At 42.5% G+C, this 16,173-nt stretch overlaps 1 protein-coding gene across 3 annotated transcripts in view; it reads left to right on the top strand.

Moving 5' to 3' along the window:
* Window positions 1-16,173, top strand: part of Mvd (mevalonate diphosphate decarboxylase) — a 133,017-nt gene that overhangs the window by 100,384 nt on the left and 16,460 nt on the right. For all 3 annotated transcript variants that reach the window (XM_084589691.1, XM_084589693.1, XM_084589692.1), the window contains one exon: window positions 1,287-1,352. In XM_084589691.1, coding sequence (XP_084445817.1) covers window positions 1,287-1,352 — 66 coding nt within the window. The remainder of the gene's footprint in view (window positions 1-1,286; window positions 1,353-16,173) is intronic.

The following is a 16,173-nucleotide window of genomic DNA, read 5'->3' as shown; positions in this document are numbered from 1 at the left end:
TAACGACCATTCAATGACATTTCTTCTCATTTACATCTTTTTTTCTGATGACTGTATTGTTTACCATAATATCACCTGACCCTTCAAAGTGAGCCTTATACCATTATTGATTGGTGTAAATATGACATGATTCTAAGCCCTACTTAGTTTATATCTATGACCTTTAGCTGCAAGAATGATATTTGCGACTTCGACTACTCTTTAAACAACACTCTCACATTTCATCTCAAGGACATTAGGCTTCTTAGGCTAAAACCTGGAGACCTTGCCCAGCTTCATTCACTAACTCTCATATCTAACGCATGTTCACCCACAGTTGTAATTCGTCTCATTTATATAGTGTTCCTATCAAAAATGCCTCATGGAAATGCTCGAGTTCATCCAAAGCTGAGCTGCTCTGTACATTTTTAGCAATTATACTTTGTCAGTCTGTTTCCCAGCCTAAAGACCTTAATCATATACAGGTACTGAAAATTGTTCAATTTCACTTCTGTGTTTATATTTCATAAATATATTTACATACCCCCTTTGTTCTTGCTTCTGAAATCATGTCCCTGCTCTTCATGGCGCTTACTTAGCTTCAACCTTATTATATGGCAAAACACAGTCATTTAATTCACCTGGTTTACAATTAGGCTCTGGAATGATATTCCTTGTATATATACATTTATCGCTTTAGTATCATTCCAAATGCTGTACTGCAGTTTCAGTTACTCCTAATGTTTACAGTTCTGATGTATCACTGTTTCATTTGCTCCTGGTTATCCGAATTTCACATTTCACTCTTCAATTTTTTAGTTTCATATCGCTGTTACTCTTACCCTGTTTTGGATCAACTTCGTGCTCCTTTCATGTATTTGCATTGTGCTTTTATTGTGGTTTATTATTTCTGTATATTGCTTGTCATTGAATGCCCCCCTTACCGAATTATCTTCGGGGCCTGTGAAGTACAAGTAAATAAATAAAGCTAAACAAGGGCAGTACAAGTTGCATTTAACTTAGCCATGCAAGTTGGGGGTCATTTTTTTACAGACTTAGGTACGGATACTAAATGCAGTAGCTTGGTACATAGGAAATGGCACAAAAGTTTGTCCAGCATAGTTGAAAGTTTGTTACTGCTCTCATATTCACTGGTTCTGTTTAAAAAAAAAAAGAAAGAAAAAAAGAAAGGGCATGACAAACATCTAGAATAAAAGCATTTGAGGTACAGTGCTGTGGTACATCCTTGCTTTTAGGAAGAGCTTATATCCGAGAAACATGTAGAATAATTTGTTCTCTATTTACAGGAACTTAAGGACTTCATGAATATCAGTCCACTGCACAATGCCATCAAGTTTGCTATTATTACACACGTAAGCATTTTTATGATTTCATTTTGTAGGCATGCTATTTCTACCATTCATGTAGTATTGCAACAATTACTGATGATCTGTCTTGCAATTTATGTAAAAACCTTGGTCACCGCTAATGCATTCATTACAACACGTTGTTATTGGAGGTTTCAGGGGTAACTTTTTTGAAAATGCTTGATATGTCAAAAAAACAAAGAGCAAAGAACTCAAGAAGGCTAAAGTGCTTACATGCTGGATTTTAAATTTGAAAGCGTTTGCACTGTGGCATTACATGTTGCACTGTGAGCAATACAGATGGAAGAGGGGAGCCCATGGCATTGGGATGGGGAGAGATTTGTTTGTGCTTGCATTTTGAGCTGCTAAACATAGCAGTGCATAGGTATTGCTTCTGTGTGCAGAGCTTAAAACTTAATGAACTGTATGTAACAGGTTTGTTATCTTGCCAGTTCTACCCAGTGCCATAACTTGGCTGAAATGTCATTAGTGTGGAAAAAATTACATGAAGCGTATTTATGTTAAAGGGACACTGAGAAAAAGAAGTGAAGTTGGTTGTTTCGATAGAATGCTAGCTTCTAATTACAAAAGCACCACTCTAACTAAAAACAAAAGTTTGACAAGTTGTAAAAGAACAGAAATACAGATATCAATTCCATAGCCCGTTCCCGCAAGTATAAGCGCCATGGCGTGCAAGGGATCCAGGAGACTGGCTAAGGTGCATTACAGTTAGATGTTTGATTTACGTGATTTTTATTTCAAATCTACATATGCGCTTTTATCACGCAATGAAGAAAAGCATAGCCTAAAAGTTGGAAGGCAAAGAAGATCTACGCTTGGAAGTGCGCTGGCAGGCCCTTTTGCTTTGGTATGTTTCAAGTTGACAATTCTCAATTGCATCTATACACTTGGCCCATGAGGTTTTGTTTTTGACTTGCATCAGTTTAGAAGTGCAGAGCAGTAGGGGAAGTCCAAGTTGCCCTCTGACGAAGCTTATGTCTTGGCAAGTGCTTCCCTATAGAAAAGTCTGGTATGAAATTCATGCAGGGTTGTGTTTATCGTTTTCAATGTGGAAGCTTCACTATGCCATGTATTAGCCTAGGTCATCCTATCTTCCGGCCACTTGACCTTCAAAAAGGTGAGGTGACCTTGACCTGATTAATTGAAGGTGTGCACGACTCCAAGACGTCCACCCAAAAGTATGTTATGCCTTCCTTTCCCCAAAACCTAATTTAAGGCAGCTGCGTTTTGATGGAGGTGCAGTGCAAAAACGTCCATATGCTGTGCGATGTCAGTGCACGTTAAAAGATTCCCAGGTGGTTGAAATTACTTCGCAGTCCTCCATCACGGCACATCATTTTTCTCTTTCCACTTTCACTCTTACCTTCCTCCCTTCTCTTATGGCATGGTTCAAATGTCTGCAGAACAAGTGTGACAGATATGGCGGCTTTCTTTCTACTAAATGAAACTTAAATTTCAAGGCGGTGTTACAGGGACTATCGCAGCTACTCTGAAACGAAGCTTGAGCGTCCCCCTATTTCAAACCCTTAAATAATTGTGAGTAACACAGCTTTCGCTCGTATTACTAGGTTCAAGCCCATGCTTACCCTTCTTCCCACCCTCTTAATTTTATTGTGCAGGATAAACGTGCATGAAACTGAATGGAGCTGTCATACAACCTTACCCTAAACAGTGTTTCATATAACTTGAACCAAGCTATGGGAAACAAGCAGTCCAGCGAAGCTTTGTCAAGCCAACGGCAAATTGTTTGCAGTCATATAGCTCTCCTCAGAGCATTTTTGCATTCTGCTCAAGTAGTTAATTAACTAAGATGTATTTTATAAAATCTTTATTATTCAGTTTGGGGCAAAGGGGGTTTCATCAAGCTGTGGAGGGAGTTTGCAAACAACTTATCCAGTTTTTTTCTATCAACATACCTCCGGTGTGGCAGTTTTTCCCAACATTTGAAGAAAGCCTGTGAAATGTGAAAAGATGTGACATGACTGCTCTCGTCCATTATAATATTGCAGCGCTCCTACAATCACTGCTTTTTTTTTCTCTAATGATATATGCCAGTGTCAGTTCAAGAGTAAAACTTTATTTCAACGTTAGCGATGTTGAGGGCCATGGACCAAACCTCTGAATGGGACTGACTAGCCTCATGACCCTTTATTAAATGGCGGCGTGGCATACAGCAAGAATTATTTTCTAAGTTATATGAGCAGAGCTGTGAAAATAAAAATATGCGCAAAAATGAGTGTTCACACTGATAAACAACAAAGCAAGGTTGAGTGGGGCTAGGAATATATGCATGGCCTTTAAAAAGAAAAAAAAGAACACTTCATAACACCAGGGTTTATGGGATGTGACAAATATATGGATATGAACAAATATGTGTATTCAATAAAGGTACATGGTGCGAATGTACAAATTCTAGACGCATATATCAATAGAAAGAAACTCGACTAGTGTGAGTGCAGACAAAAGTAAACGGAGCACGCTATATCCTTGTAAAATTTTTCATACATTCTCTATTTGAAACTGGCAGTCATGGCATGTTCATACCAGCAGTAGACACCAGTGCGCTTTCACTAGGACAAATAGAATTTTGTTATCTCCAATACAGAAGGCGTGATTGCAGTTTGGACTGAAAAGCGTGCTCCGTTTACTTATGTCCACACCTGTAAATATATTTGTTGAGGTATGATGGCGGTAGATGACACAGCAGCATTTAAAATCCATAATTTGTATGTGATTGTGGAATTTCTCAGGTTTCGGAATGTCGGGTAGTATGAACATTTTCTTTAGGTTTTAGGTTAGCAATACACTAATGTGTTATTTCCTTTCACACCAGTTTTGTACCGATTAAACAAGTTTGCTTTGTGCACATCTGGAAGGAGAAGTAAATTTAGTTAAAAGGGTTGTGTATCACTGTGGAAAGGCATATTCATGATTGCGCAAATTCCTTTTTTTTGTAGAATATAATGTTTCTAAATATTTGAAACAGTAGTAAGGTCCCATAATAATTGACAGTAGTTTATGCCGGACTAAAATAGTGAAGTATATATTAGTAGTTTAACGTTTTTTGGTAAATAAAATTGTAGTTCTGAAAGAACACAATACACGCAACATGCTTTTGTTGTCAATGATTCCACTTACCGGTCCCATGTCATGTGCTCATCAAATAGTGCACCAAGACACCTAACTACAGGCACAACATGAATCACTGAATCAAAGAAGGTAGTTAGCCCAGTCCATGTTTTTTTTACCTTGAAGAAAACTGCCTTTGTTTTGTCGATATTGCTATTCAGTGAATTTGCGGAACTCCAGGATGATAATTGTATGAGTGCTTGGTTGGTGTCTTCAATTGTATCAGCTGGGTTTGAGCCGGTAATAGGCATAGTGGTGTCATCAGAGATGACAAACTTTACTGCTAATGTTAATCAGGTTGCTACTGTTAAGACAAAGTAACAGAGGCCCCAAGATTTTTTCTTTCGGTACACCTGTGCAAATTAGCTTCGTCAGAATTTTTATTATTTTTGACAACCATCTGTTGGCGAGATTCTAGGTAGGACTTTAATAGTTGGAGAAAAGTGCCACAAAAGCCATAGTGACCTAATTTTGCCAGTAGTGTAATAAGATCAGTATTGCCAAAAGCTTTCAAGTAATCTGTTAATATACCTAATGTACATAATTGGTGTTCGAAAGAGTCTAGAGCCCCGCCGGGGTGGCGCAGTGGTTACGGCGCTCGACTACTGTTCCCAAAGACGCGGGATCGAATCCTGGCCTCGGCGGCCGCTTTTCACTGTAGGCGAAAAGCAAGGTGCCCGTGTGCTGTGCAATGTCAGTGCACGTTAAGGAACCCCAGGTGGTGGAAATTTCCGGAGTCCTCCACTACGGCGTCTCTCATAGCCTGAGTCGCTTTGGGACGTTAAACCCCACAAACCAACCAACCAAAGAGTCTAGAATAACCTCCTTTTATGTTAGAAAAGCAGTTTCAGTTGATACACATTTTATAACACCGAATTGTGCACAAGTAATAATTTTTTTTTTTTTTGTGAAAGACATCATCTGATAGTGTATTAGTTTTTGTAGCCATTTTGAGAAGATGGTGAATGTTGAGATATGCCTGTAATTGGAAAACATATCTTCTTCTGTATGCAAAACTACAACTTTTGCAACCTTGAGTTTTATTAGGAAGGTTCTATTACTGCGAATTAGAATAAACAAATGTTCTAGTGTGTGTGCATTGATGTCTAATACATGTTTCAGTGGTCTAACCTGTAATACACATACATCACAACAGTTGCTATATTTTTAGACTAAAAAATGCTATACACTTCATTTGCTGTGGTTGGAGAACGAAATGCACTGTTTGAATTGCATCCAAGTTTCAGGTAATGCATGCTGATCGTAGCTACTATTTGTTAAAGATACAAAGTGATCACATAAGCAATGCACTAGTTTTGCACTTGGAACAATTTTACCTGCCACTGCGAACTCAGTTTTTCAAGGTATGTCATTTGGGTTACAATCCAAAATATAGTTGATCCGCTTCCAAGCTAATTCATGATTTTTTTATAACACTGTCGAACATGTTGAGCAAGTACCTTCTTTTTTCATACCTTATGAGGCTGTTTACTTTGTTCCTTTGGTATGAGGGTCTTGAAAACTTTATTTTTCAACATATTTGTTGAAAATTAACATGTAAGTGCAGAATAGAATGCTGATTCTAAATATGAATTTAAATTTCAAATTAGAGCTGTGCACGGGCTCGGGCTGACCTGAAAACCCGTACCTGGCCTGGCCCGCGGGCTGAGCTCGGGCCGCTCGGAAGCCCTCTTCCTCGGGCCCGGGCCAAAGTATGTTTGTCTCGGCCGGGCCGATCTCAAACACATGCAACTTTTGCGAAAGCGCGCGAATGCGGCCATAGTGCGATAAACAGAATGCACAGCATTTTATTGCGTCCTCCCCAGGCGAGAGCTTCCGAGTTCTTTCCCGACGTAAACCCGTCTTTCGTCTGCGCCGAGAACATCTTTGGTAGCCGTCAGTGGCCGACCAGAGGGGCGTCACAAATGCCTGAATTCAATCCATAACTTGTTATTTTTGCATAATAAGTTAATTATACGTATGTGCTGTCTGTTTATATATTCAGCAAATTTGTCATTTCAAACATGAGAACTCAACATTTCAAGACCTTGAATTAAATGATCACCTTGAAATTATTTCTTTTTGTAGCATAGCTTCGACTGCAAAAATGGCATGACTGGCCGGGCCGGGCCCAGGCCTTAAATCTGAGTGTCGGGCCGGGCTGGGCTGTGTCGGGCTCAGGCCCTTTCAAAGTCTGGCCGGGTTCGGGCCTGTTGTGTTGGGCCCGGGCCGGACTCGGGCTCAAAGTTTCGGGCCGTGCGCACTTCTATTTCAAATACCTCATCTATAGGAGAAGATATGGTGGAATAATTGTCCTAATTAGGTCGTCTCTTACGGCCCTTTATGGTAATTTCTATTTGTGAAAGCTCTCTTAAGAACATACAGCATTTCTATAGGTCCACTGCACATCCTAAATCTTTCCCTTTTTCTTTAATTATGATATATTAGCAAATACACTGAATTTCACCTAACTACTGCCACATACATTTTCTTTTCTGACTTTGGTATTTATTTATGGCCAAGAAAATGACCTTTCAAAATGTGTGCGTGTTCCTAAAAGAGGGTTTTTAATTGAAAGGTACCATTGGGGCCTGTAAGAAATGGCCATGTTATTTTGCCATGTCTTCACTTCCTGATGAGATGTTTGAAATGCAATGTATATTTGAAATCAGCATTCTATTGTGCACTTGCATGCTAAAATTCAACAAGATATGTTGAAGAATAAAGAAAACGTTTTCAAGACCTTCATCCCTCTTATATGTCTTCAGAGCATTATCATCTTATTCAGAAACTCTTTAAAAGGTGGAAGCGCTGCTCCGTTTGCTCCATTCTGCTCCAAAGCACAATAATGCTTCAAAACTGCTCCAAACCAACCACCAATGCACTTAGTATTGACATCAAATGTAGTGGAAGGCCGGTTTTTACTGCACAGTGAACCATTGTATTGCCTGCAAAGAATGCGATTCAGTTAACCCGCCATATTATTGTAGTACACTGCAACCGTGAGTTGCACAGCAGGCTAATGGCATATTTTGAGTTGTGCATCCTTGATTTGGGAGCTGCCATAGCTGAAACAACGATAGTGCACTGGCGGCTGAGGTATAGTGCACTTTATGCTGTGCCTAAAACAAATAAAATTTTTATAATGTAGAGAAGCCTGTTGGGAGCAACAATAAATATTTGTCTGGAAGTAAATTTGAAATGAGGCTCGAGAAATTGTTCATGTGACATAGCACCTCCTCTTAGCCGTGTAAATGGCCTGCGGAGAGAGAAGTGATGCAGTTACCACAAATTACGATGCGTCGTTAGGTAATTTGTCCAGCTGCATAAAAGTAAGCGCTTTAGTGCTTTTTCTGTGAAATCAGGAAGATACTTCGCCATTGAGCCCGTTTGTCAATAACAGTTATGGAAAGCTTACGTCAAACAAAAGCATACTTGAATTGTTTTGAGGGTGACACACCCAAGGTGCCAATGACTGGTTACTAGAAAGCCATACAGGGCTTATCGCCAATATGCTGAAATTGAGGAGTGCCGGTGTCTTTCAAGGAAAAAAAAAGCATCAGGAGCCACTGGCTGAAGGAAGAAAAGTCTACCCATGAGTGTAGTATATCCTCCTTGGGAACACTACTGACCAGTATCTAGGAATTTATCGGATCAGACATGGGATCGGAAATGATATGAACGATATAGAGAGCAGAAGCATTCTGCTTATTGATGTGGATTGCAGACTGGTGGCAGTGCTTGAGCACATCAAAGTGGCAGACTCCAAATTTCTGTGTCAAGCCAAGTAAATAAAAGTCAAATTTTTCAGTCTAATTTTGTGTTCAGTTGTGAAGTGGACAAGCAAGCATTGGGTTTGCTACTAGCATGAAACTGTTGCTCAGGTCAGCTGTTATTTTAGACAGTTGCACATGTTTTGGCGATTTGGGTTGTCAGAGATGCGTGCATAGTAAGTAAAGCATTGAGCTTTGAATAAAAAGGAATCAATTTTTTTTTTTTTTTTTTGCGTGTCGGGAATATAAAATTGCAAATAATGAGGGTGTTTGGCCTTAGAAACATGCTCCAAAATATAACTCAAGTGCTCCAAAACATGTTTTATTACCCCAAGGCTGCTCCAAAATGCTAGAGCCTGCTTCCACCCCTGCTTTTTGTATAATTCGTGTTTTTTTACGAATTTCTTATAACTGCTAGTTATCCATGGCTTTTTTCCTTTTCGTGTAGGTTTGAATGTCTTGAGTGGGAAACATTTGTCATAAATTTGATCTTTGCATAGAAGCAGTCATAAGCTGTTTCTTGATCTGTGGTATGCGAAATTTCAGTCCACTTGCAAAAGAACTGTGAGTTGAGCTAGTTGGTGCATCATTTTTTAAAAATACACAGCGCAACAAACATAGGACAAGCGAGTAGACGGGAACAGCGCTGACTATCAACTGCATGATTTATTGAAAGAACACAAATATATACAAAAATGTTCTGACAACCAAGTGCGCATGTTCGCAGATAAAATAACATTTCACTTTAACCAGTTTCGTCAAGATATGAGATTTCTCGGGGATGAATGATAACAGATGGGGTGCTTACGCATGTGTCAGAATTTTTGTGAATGAGATAGGCCTCTTTTAATTCTCGTGTTAATTTCTCTCTGTGTTTGTACAACACTGTAGTTTCTTTTAACAGGGGAGTGCAAGGAGGGTGCAAAGGGGGCTTTTGGCTACATTCCTTGTGGTGTAGTGCCAGGTTCGATGACGGGGCTTTTTCTAGGGAGTTTTCATGTTTTCTTAGCCTTATGACACCTTCCTGATTGACCAATGTAATCTTTGCCGCAAGTAAAAGACACTCTGTACACCACTCCTTCTGTGCACGGAAGAAAAGCTACATTATGTTTTACCTGGCATCCCCCACGGCCTGCACGTCGTTTTTTGTCATTTATTTTTCGGTCTACTTTACCGCAAATGCTGCCAAGTTTTATGGGCGCAGAAAACATGACCTGTACTCCATACCTATGTCCAACTTGCCGTAGGCGATGCGAAATTTCATGCCACTTAACTAGCAGCTTTCACGATGGAAGGATTCCGAACTGGCCGTATTTATGTCACGTATATATATCAGATTGTTATGTGCAGTTTTGGTGGGTGATTGCAGAGCATATTGAGCAGAAATATTGGAAGATGATTACTGATATGTGCGGTAACTTCTCCTGACAGCAGACCTGAATCAAGTTTGTAACAGAAACGTCTAACAGTGTTGATACATCTTTTTGAATGCGTGTAGAAACATTTATTACTTTACTAAATTTATTAATTTCTAGTTATCGACCCAGTGTTTTTTTGTTGCGTAGACATATTAAGTATATCTATATTTAGACCTGCCAGTATTAATTTATAGGCATTGTCATTCACCCAACTAAGAAAAACATCAAGAAATGTTAAAAAATTCGTCATGCAGCCACCTGGAGGTGGAAATAACACTGAAAATACTGCACAAACCCGATTCTAACGCGCACCCAATTTTCATAGTTGACAAGAAAAAAACACTTATCAGCTCATTTCTAACACTCACAAATTATTTGTGATCGAGAAAAACGGGGAAAACTTGTGCGAGAGGAAGGGGAGATCTATTGCTGGACTTTTACTCTTCGTCGCTCTCGGATAGCTCCTTGTCGCTTTCGACCGACCACAACATATTGTCCTCAGTGTCATCCAGCGTATTTGCGATGCCACACTTTCTGAACGAGCGTTCCACCATGGCTGATGGGATTGTGCTCCATGCCTCAAATGCCCATCCAGCGAGTGTCTCCAGGGGCGCACACTTAAGCCTATTGTTCGGTATGAACGGCTGGGAGCTAAGCCACTCATTGTATGAACACGCACCTGATCTTTCGCTGGCTTGTTCAAGCACACGTCAAGTGGGTGAAGCTGCGACGTCATGCCTCCAGGTATAACAACAAGGTCGGTATTGCACTCAGCGAGCTTGTCTCAAACACGCTGTCAAGATGACACTGTCTAGGACGTGTCTAGGACGAGCATAGCGTGAAGTCCAAGGTTGGCCCTGAGCCTTTTGCGCCACATGCAATCGATCCAGTTCATGGCCATGTCGGTGTCCATCTAGCCTTTCTCGTTTGCTTGGATGGTGACCCCTGGTGGAAAATTTACTGCCTTCGGAAGCGTCTTCCATTTAAAAATGAGGAACGGCAACAACTTGTGGCCATCGGCAGTGCAGCAGAGCATCGCAGTTACTGATGTCTTTTCATTGCCTGTCGACAAAATGTGCACTTGCTTGGCTCCTTTCACTTAACGGTCGTGTTGACGGGCATGTCGAAGTACAGCGGCGTTTGGTCAGCGTTGGCGATTTGTCCCATCTGGTAACCATGTTTGTGCCATAATGAAGTAACATACCTCTGAAAAAGCACAAAACTTCTCTTCAAAGGCTTCTGGCAATTTCTGGCATATGCCAGTCCATCGCTGAAGAGAAAATCCCTTCCTTTTCATAAACTTTGATATCCAGTTTCTACTGGCCTTAAACCCGCTCCTGAACATACCGTGATGTCTACCCAGCTCCAGCACTTTTACTTTTATCATCTCAGTTGTGACCGGCATATGGTCCTCTTGGAGTTTTTCTAAGAAGGTCCACTAAATCATTCTCAATTTCAGGAAATCTGTCTTTCCGAGGTCCGTTGAACGCTTTGCGGGTCGACTTTGTGGAAGCTGTGGTCTTTCTGCTTTTTCCAGCACCGAACTCGCATTTCTGGCACGCCGTAAGCACGTGTGGCAGCTTTGTTGCCGTCGGTCTCTGCGCACAAGATGATCTTTTCCTTAAAAGCTGGCCTCGTAGTGGAAGCGGCGGACCTTTGGTGCAGCTCCTGCCATATCAGTCAGGAAGTGCGTAGACGCAACGGTTGTGATGCTACTATACAAAACAAATCCGGACTCCCAGCGTCAGCTAGCGTTGCTGCGAACACTGACAGAAACAAACAGCTTCGGCGCCATCTTGAAATATCAAAGATAATGGGAGGGACGAAATTTGCGCCATTTCAGTTTGTATCCGAATCTAGCGTGCATACTACTTCATGGTTTATTTTTTTCTGAAAAAAGGTGCGCGTTAGAATCGGGTAAGTACGGTAGTGTCATAATTTTTTTACTGCTAGCAATCAATAGTCATTGTTCACGGAAGAATAAGTGTCTACAAGGTTGCAGTGTATAACGTTTTTTGCCATTAGCATCACACCACCTCCTCTTCTAAAAGGCCGGTTCAGATAATAGTTTGTGTAACCAGGCGGTCGAAATATGTGCACATCATCTCGATACCATGTTTCAGTTATGATACAGTCGAACTCGGATATATCGAACTCGAAGGGGATCGCGAAATAGTTCGATATATCGATAATTTTATATACAGAAATACGGCACTTACGATGCGAAAAAACTATACCGTATTTGTCGCGTAATCAACTCACTCGCATAATGAACCCACCCTCCACTTTTGCACTCGAGAATTTTGGAAAAAAAAAAAAGCGTTAAGGCCAGCTCGCTCACATGCAAGCAATTAAGCGACCTCAGCGACGAGCGGCAGCGACAGAGCAAAAAATTTCCAACTTGTTGGAACTGCGTCCCTCTGCGCTCCAGCCACTGCGGCAGCTTAAAACAAGGTTTCTGTGTCGCCGCGGCAGAAATCGCCAGCGTTTTCGCTTGCATGGCACACTCCGTTTCGGTGGTCTCATCCACAGCTCATTTCTTGGCAGCGTGCCAAGATGCTGCGCAGCGATGACGTCGCGGTGTGTTTATCTTTTGATAGCTCCTGCGGCGGCGGGGAGCGAACTTGGCAGACTGCCCGTGATGGCTTGATTGCACAAGCCTAGTTCGATTTATCACGCTGCGCTTGGGGCGGGTGTAGTCCACTGCCACAAAATCATTGGAAAGCGTGATACAGCAGCTGCAAATGATGTTTGAAGCGATAAATGCTAAAAGCCGGTGTCATGATCGCAGCTGACCGCATGCTTTCATTGATTCATACATGCAAGGATAAACGACTCCCGCAAAAAAAAAGAAAAAACGCCGCTTCGTAACGCTATATCTTACGCTATGCCGCGCGTAAAGCACAACGATAAAAATAGACGAATCTCGCAAAAAAAAAAAAAAAAATCTGCCACTTAACTTTCGCAGGCGCCAAGCCACGTCAGCCGCAGCGCGCAGAGAGTTCGCAACACGCGTACGCTGGAGAAAGCGTCCGGCGTTCTGTCTGAAAATGAGCTGAGCTGGCTTGGCGCATGCGTAGCGCGTGCTACTGCGAACGAAGGCCAGGAAAAAGGAAGGAGAGAGATAGCTCTGCAAAAGAATGGGCACACTCTTGCGCTTCGCTCTGTCGCGCTTTTCCCCTCTCTTTCCCACCGATTCTCTCTGGTTCATTCACGTACATGGCTTGCAAATGTCACGTGCTGGCACTCGGGAAACGATAACCGCAAATGCGCGCGCCTTTAGGGAATGGGCGCGGCGCTGCCCTAGCCGAACTGACCCCTCTCATTACTTCAGCGCATTGCTTGAAAACGTCGCGGCAAACTGCCGAGGTTGATGCGATGTCTTTGGGAAAGGCACACTTTCCAGTGCGTGGTGCGGAGTTCGATATATCGAACGACAGGTGAAATTGAGTTCAATATATGACGCGGCTTTCCTATACTTTTACATGGGATTTTCAAGGGGATATTCCGTGAGTTCGACATAACCCAGCCCAGTTCGACATAACCAAAATTCGATATATCCGGGTTCGACTGTATCAGCTGCATAACGAAAGCTGCTGACAAATGCACTAATTTGTTCTTCTTTTCTATAATTTAACTGCGCATTAATGTGAATAAACGAAGTTTTGTTATGATTTTTATGAAATAGGTCACCCCCATCATATTCTCTCAAATAATTGGTATCTATTGTGCCAACGGTTCTTCACTACGGGTATGATCAGTGCCAGCTTACTCAATCTTTCAGCTTACAGCTTACATTCATGTGACAAAGCTTTTGTTTCAGCTTGCTGGATGTCATGTGTGCGATGTGCACACCATATTTCACAAATATACGCGCAAGAGCTTCACTTGTCCCCCTGGTGCAAATACGTGGGTTATGCAACGGGGAACATGTGAAATTGAAAATTGGCCGGAAGGGTACGTCTGGTTTGTGGATCTTGGGTAAGCCATAGATAGCGGGTGCTGAGCCATTATGGCTGAGCACCTGCGTTATGGGGGGGCCTAAACTTGGCAAAGTGCCAGTGCTTCTCTGGTTGTGCAAACCTCATGTTCAGTATGTTCGCCTTCTCATGCCATGGGCGATTGGGGCGGACGCTGTCTACTGCCACTCAATCATTGGAACGCGCGACAACAGCAAACACCCTTTGAAGCGAACAATGCAAAAGCCCGCATCATGATCGCGGGTGATCGTGTGCTTTCATTGATTACTTATGGGCGAAAGCATTGAAAGCCTCTTGCAAAAAAAAAAAAAAAAAAGAACGTTTCCCACGTAACTTGTAGTGGCCATCCGAAATCATACCCAGGTTCCACGGGCATTGGCTAGAACCGCGCCGACAGTACTTATCCGTATTTGCGAATTAACAGGGCTCGAATTAACGAGTATTTAGTTGTGAGTTTTGGAGGTTGCGCAAGCGAGAGAGCAGGCAGCCACCACTGTTGCTGGTGCGAGCCCCTACACTCCAGCTCAGCTGGCCGCTGCGCTGGCCATGGTGCCATTTAGGGTTTACCCACTCTATGGTTTTACCTGGTTTCATCTTCTGTCCCCGTTTTGGACGTGCGCAGCCTTTGACTATGCCGATGTTTCGCGGTCGTGTTTTTTTGGCCACGTGCTGTGCGCTAAGCCGCCTAGATGCGGCGGTGCGTAGTTTGAATGATTCGTAGCGGAACCGACTAGCGTTCGAATTAACGGGCTTTTTTTGTACACAGATCTCTCTTGGCTGGACCAAGTAGTGTAGTTTGAATTATCCGGAAATTCGAATTATTGAGGTTGAATTAAAAAGCTTTTACTGTAATCAAACCATTGATTAGGACCACACAATCTTGGACACAAAGAAATCTTTATATTTACGATTACTTCTGCCGTCTTTTTACATACAGACCATGACAAATGTTATTAACCAAACAAAGGTCAATCTCCGTGATATCAATGCACTTTCACTACGCTGTCAAGCACGTTTGTTAGAGGCAGCCCATTTTGCACATTCTTCATTGTGATCAAAGGACCCGTAGGGGTCCCGAAACTTCATGTTTTAAGCAATTTTCGTTTCAATATTTGTGAGTGTACGTTTTCTTCAAGCACTATGTTCGCCCTTCGCAAGACGGGATTCTGTCGAACCCTTGACTATTTAGTGGGAGGTTTCGTCTGCTGCCTCATTTCCTCCTAGCCCCGAGTGGGCCGGAGCCCAGACTGAAATGATAGGGTGGTCTTCCTGCATACAAGCTGTTTTGCAGTGGCAGGTAGACCAGGTACGGGACCTAGCTTGTTGAATGCTCCGACATGTCTCGCAAGTTGGTTATGATTGGAATGTGTTGCTGCTTATGCGATGGCCACCTCCTCCGCTTGGATTACGTTTTGGGCTTTGATAGGTGAGCCTGCTCACCGTTTTGGACTCCTGGACCATGGCCGCCATGTACTTCCCACCTTGGTGCGGGCTAAGCACGTCCATGCACATAGTACCGTAAAACCTCAACTCTGGAGAGTCCCGTGAGAGATCCATGCAACATGTTGAGGGATCATCTTGGCATCCCTACATCATGCAGTGCGACCAACCTCCTTCCGGTCGCGTGTACTTCGTGGGCACCGTGGTCGTGGGGTTAGCGTGGTGAAACCGAAACCATCGAAACAGGTAGCCGACACCATCACTAGATAGTGCTTCCTCTTGCTGCTAGCCTATAGAGTCTCTGGAAAATCTTCAGAGTACTGCAAAGTTGCCTGCGGGCACCATTTTCCTTCTAGACCGCTGGGAACAACGGCTGTCTGAACGGCGAGTGACCACCTTTGTAGGCTTAGACATCTAAGCTCGGGAAGATTCTGCCATGTTTAATAAGAACACTGTCAGCAGTGATTGTGTGGTCGCTAACTTTATTACAGCAGTCAGCAATCGATGGGAAAAGGGTAAGTGTGTGTGTGGACCAGCCAAAACTGCAGGTCGCCTGTACTGTCAAATCTCTGGCCATATAGCTCACCTTGGGTTCTATACGCAGTGTAGTGGCATTACATTACAAAGTGACTGGATGTGAAAGAGCATGTTATCTCTAAGATCGCAGGAATGTGCGTGTTAAGCTGTGGAGAACGCCGTACGTCGACGCTGCTGCGCATACGCAGGACAAGGTGCAGAGCTTGATTACGCTCTGAAACGATGATTCGATTTGTACAAGCCACACAAAGTGAAGCAGCAGGCTCGCAGAGATAGCTTGAACAAACGAAATACGTAATACATACTTCAAAGTATCAGCATCATCTTTATTGCCACCACTGCGCCAAGAGTGCCTTGTTGAAGCGTATTTGCATACATTAATGCATTAAGTTGATTCTGTGCTGTAATTAGGTGAAGGGAAAGTAACTCGCTAGTCTTGTTCATTTTTATCATGAAAAAATTAAGGTTTGCTATACCTCTTTCATCATGTGGATGAGAATATATTGCACTTTTTGTTTGTTAGATGTGG

The sequence above is a fragment of the Amblyomma maculatum genome, chromosome 1 (genome assembly GCF_055883805.1).
Source record: "Amblyomma maculatum isolate TAMU_Amacu chromosome 1, ASM5588380v1, whole genome shotgun sequence".
In the NCBI taxonomy this organism is placed as follows: Eukaryota; Metazoa; Arthropoda; class Arachnida; order Ixodida; family Ixodidae; genus Amblyomma; species Amblyomma maculatum.
Note: the sequence above shows the minus strand (reverse complement) of the source record. Positions and strands in the feature narration are given on the sequence as shown.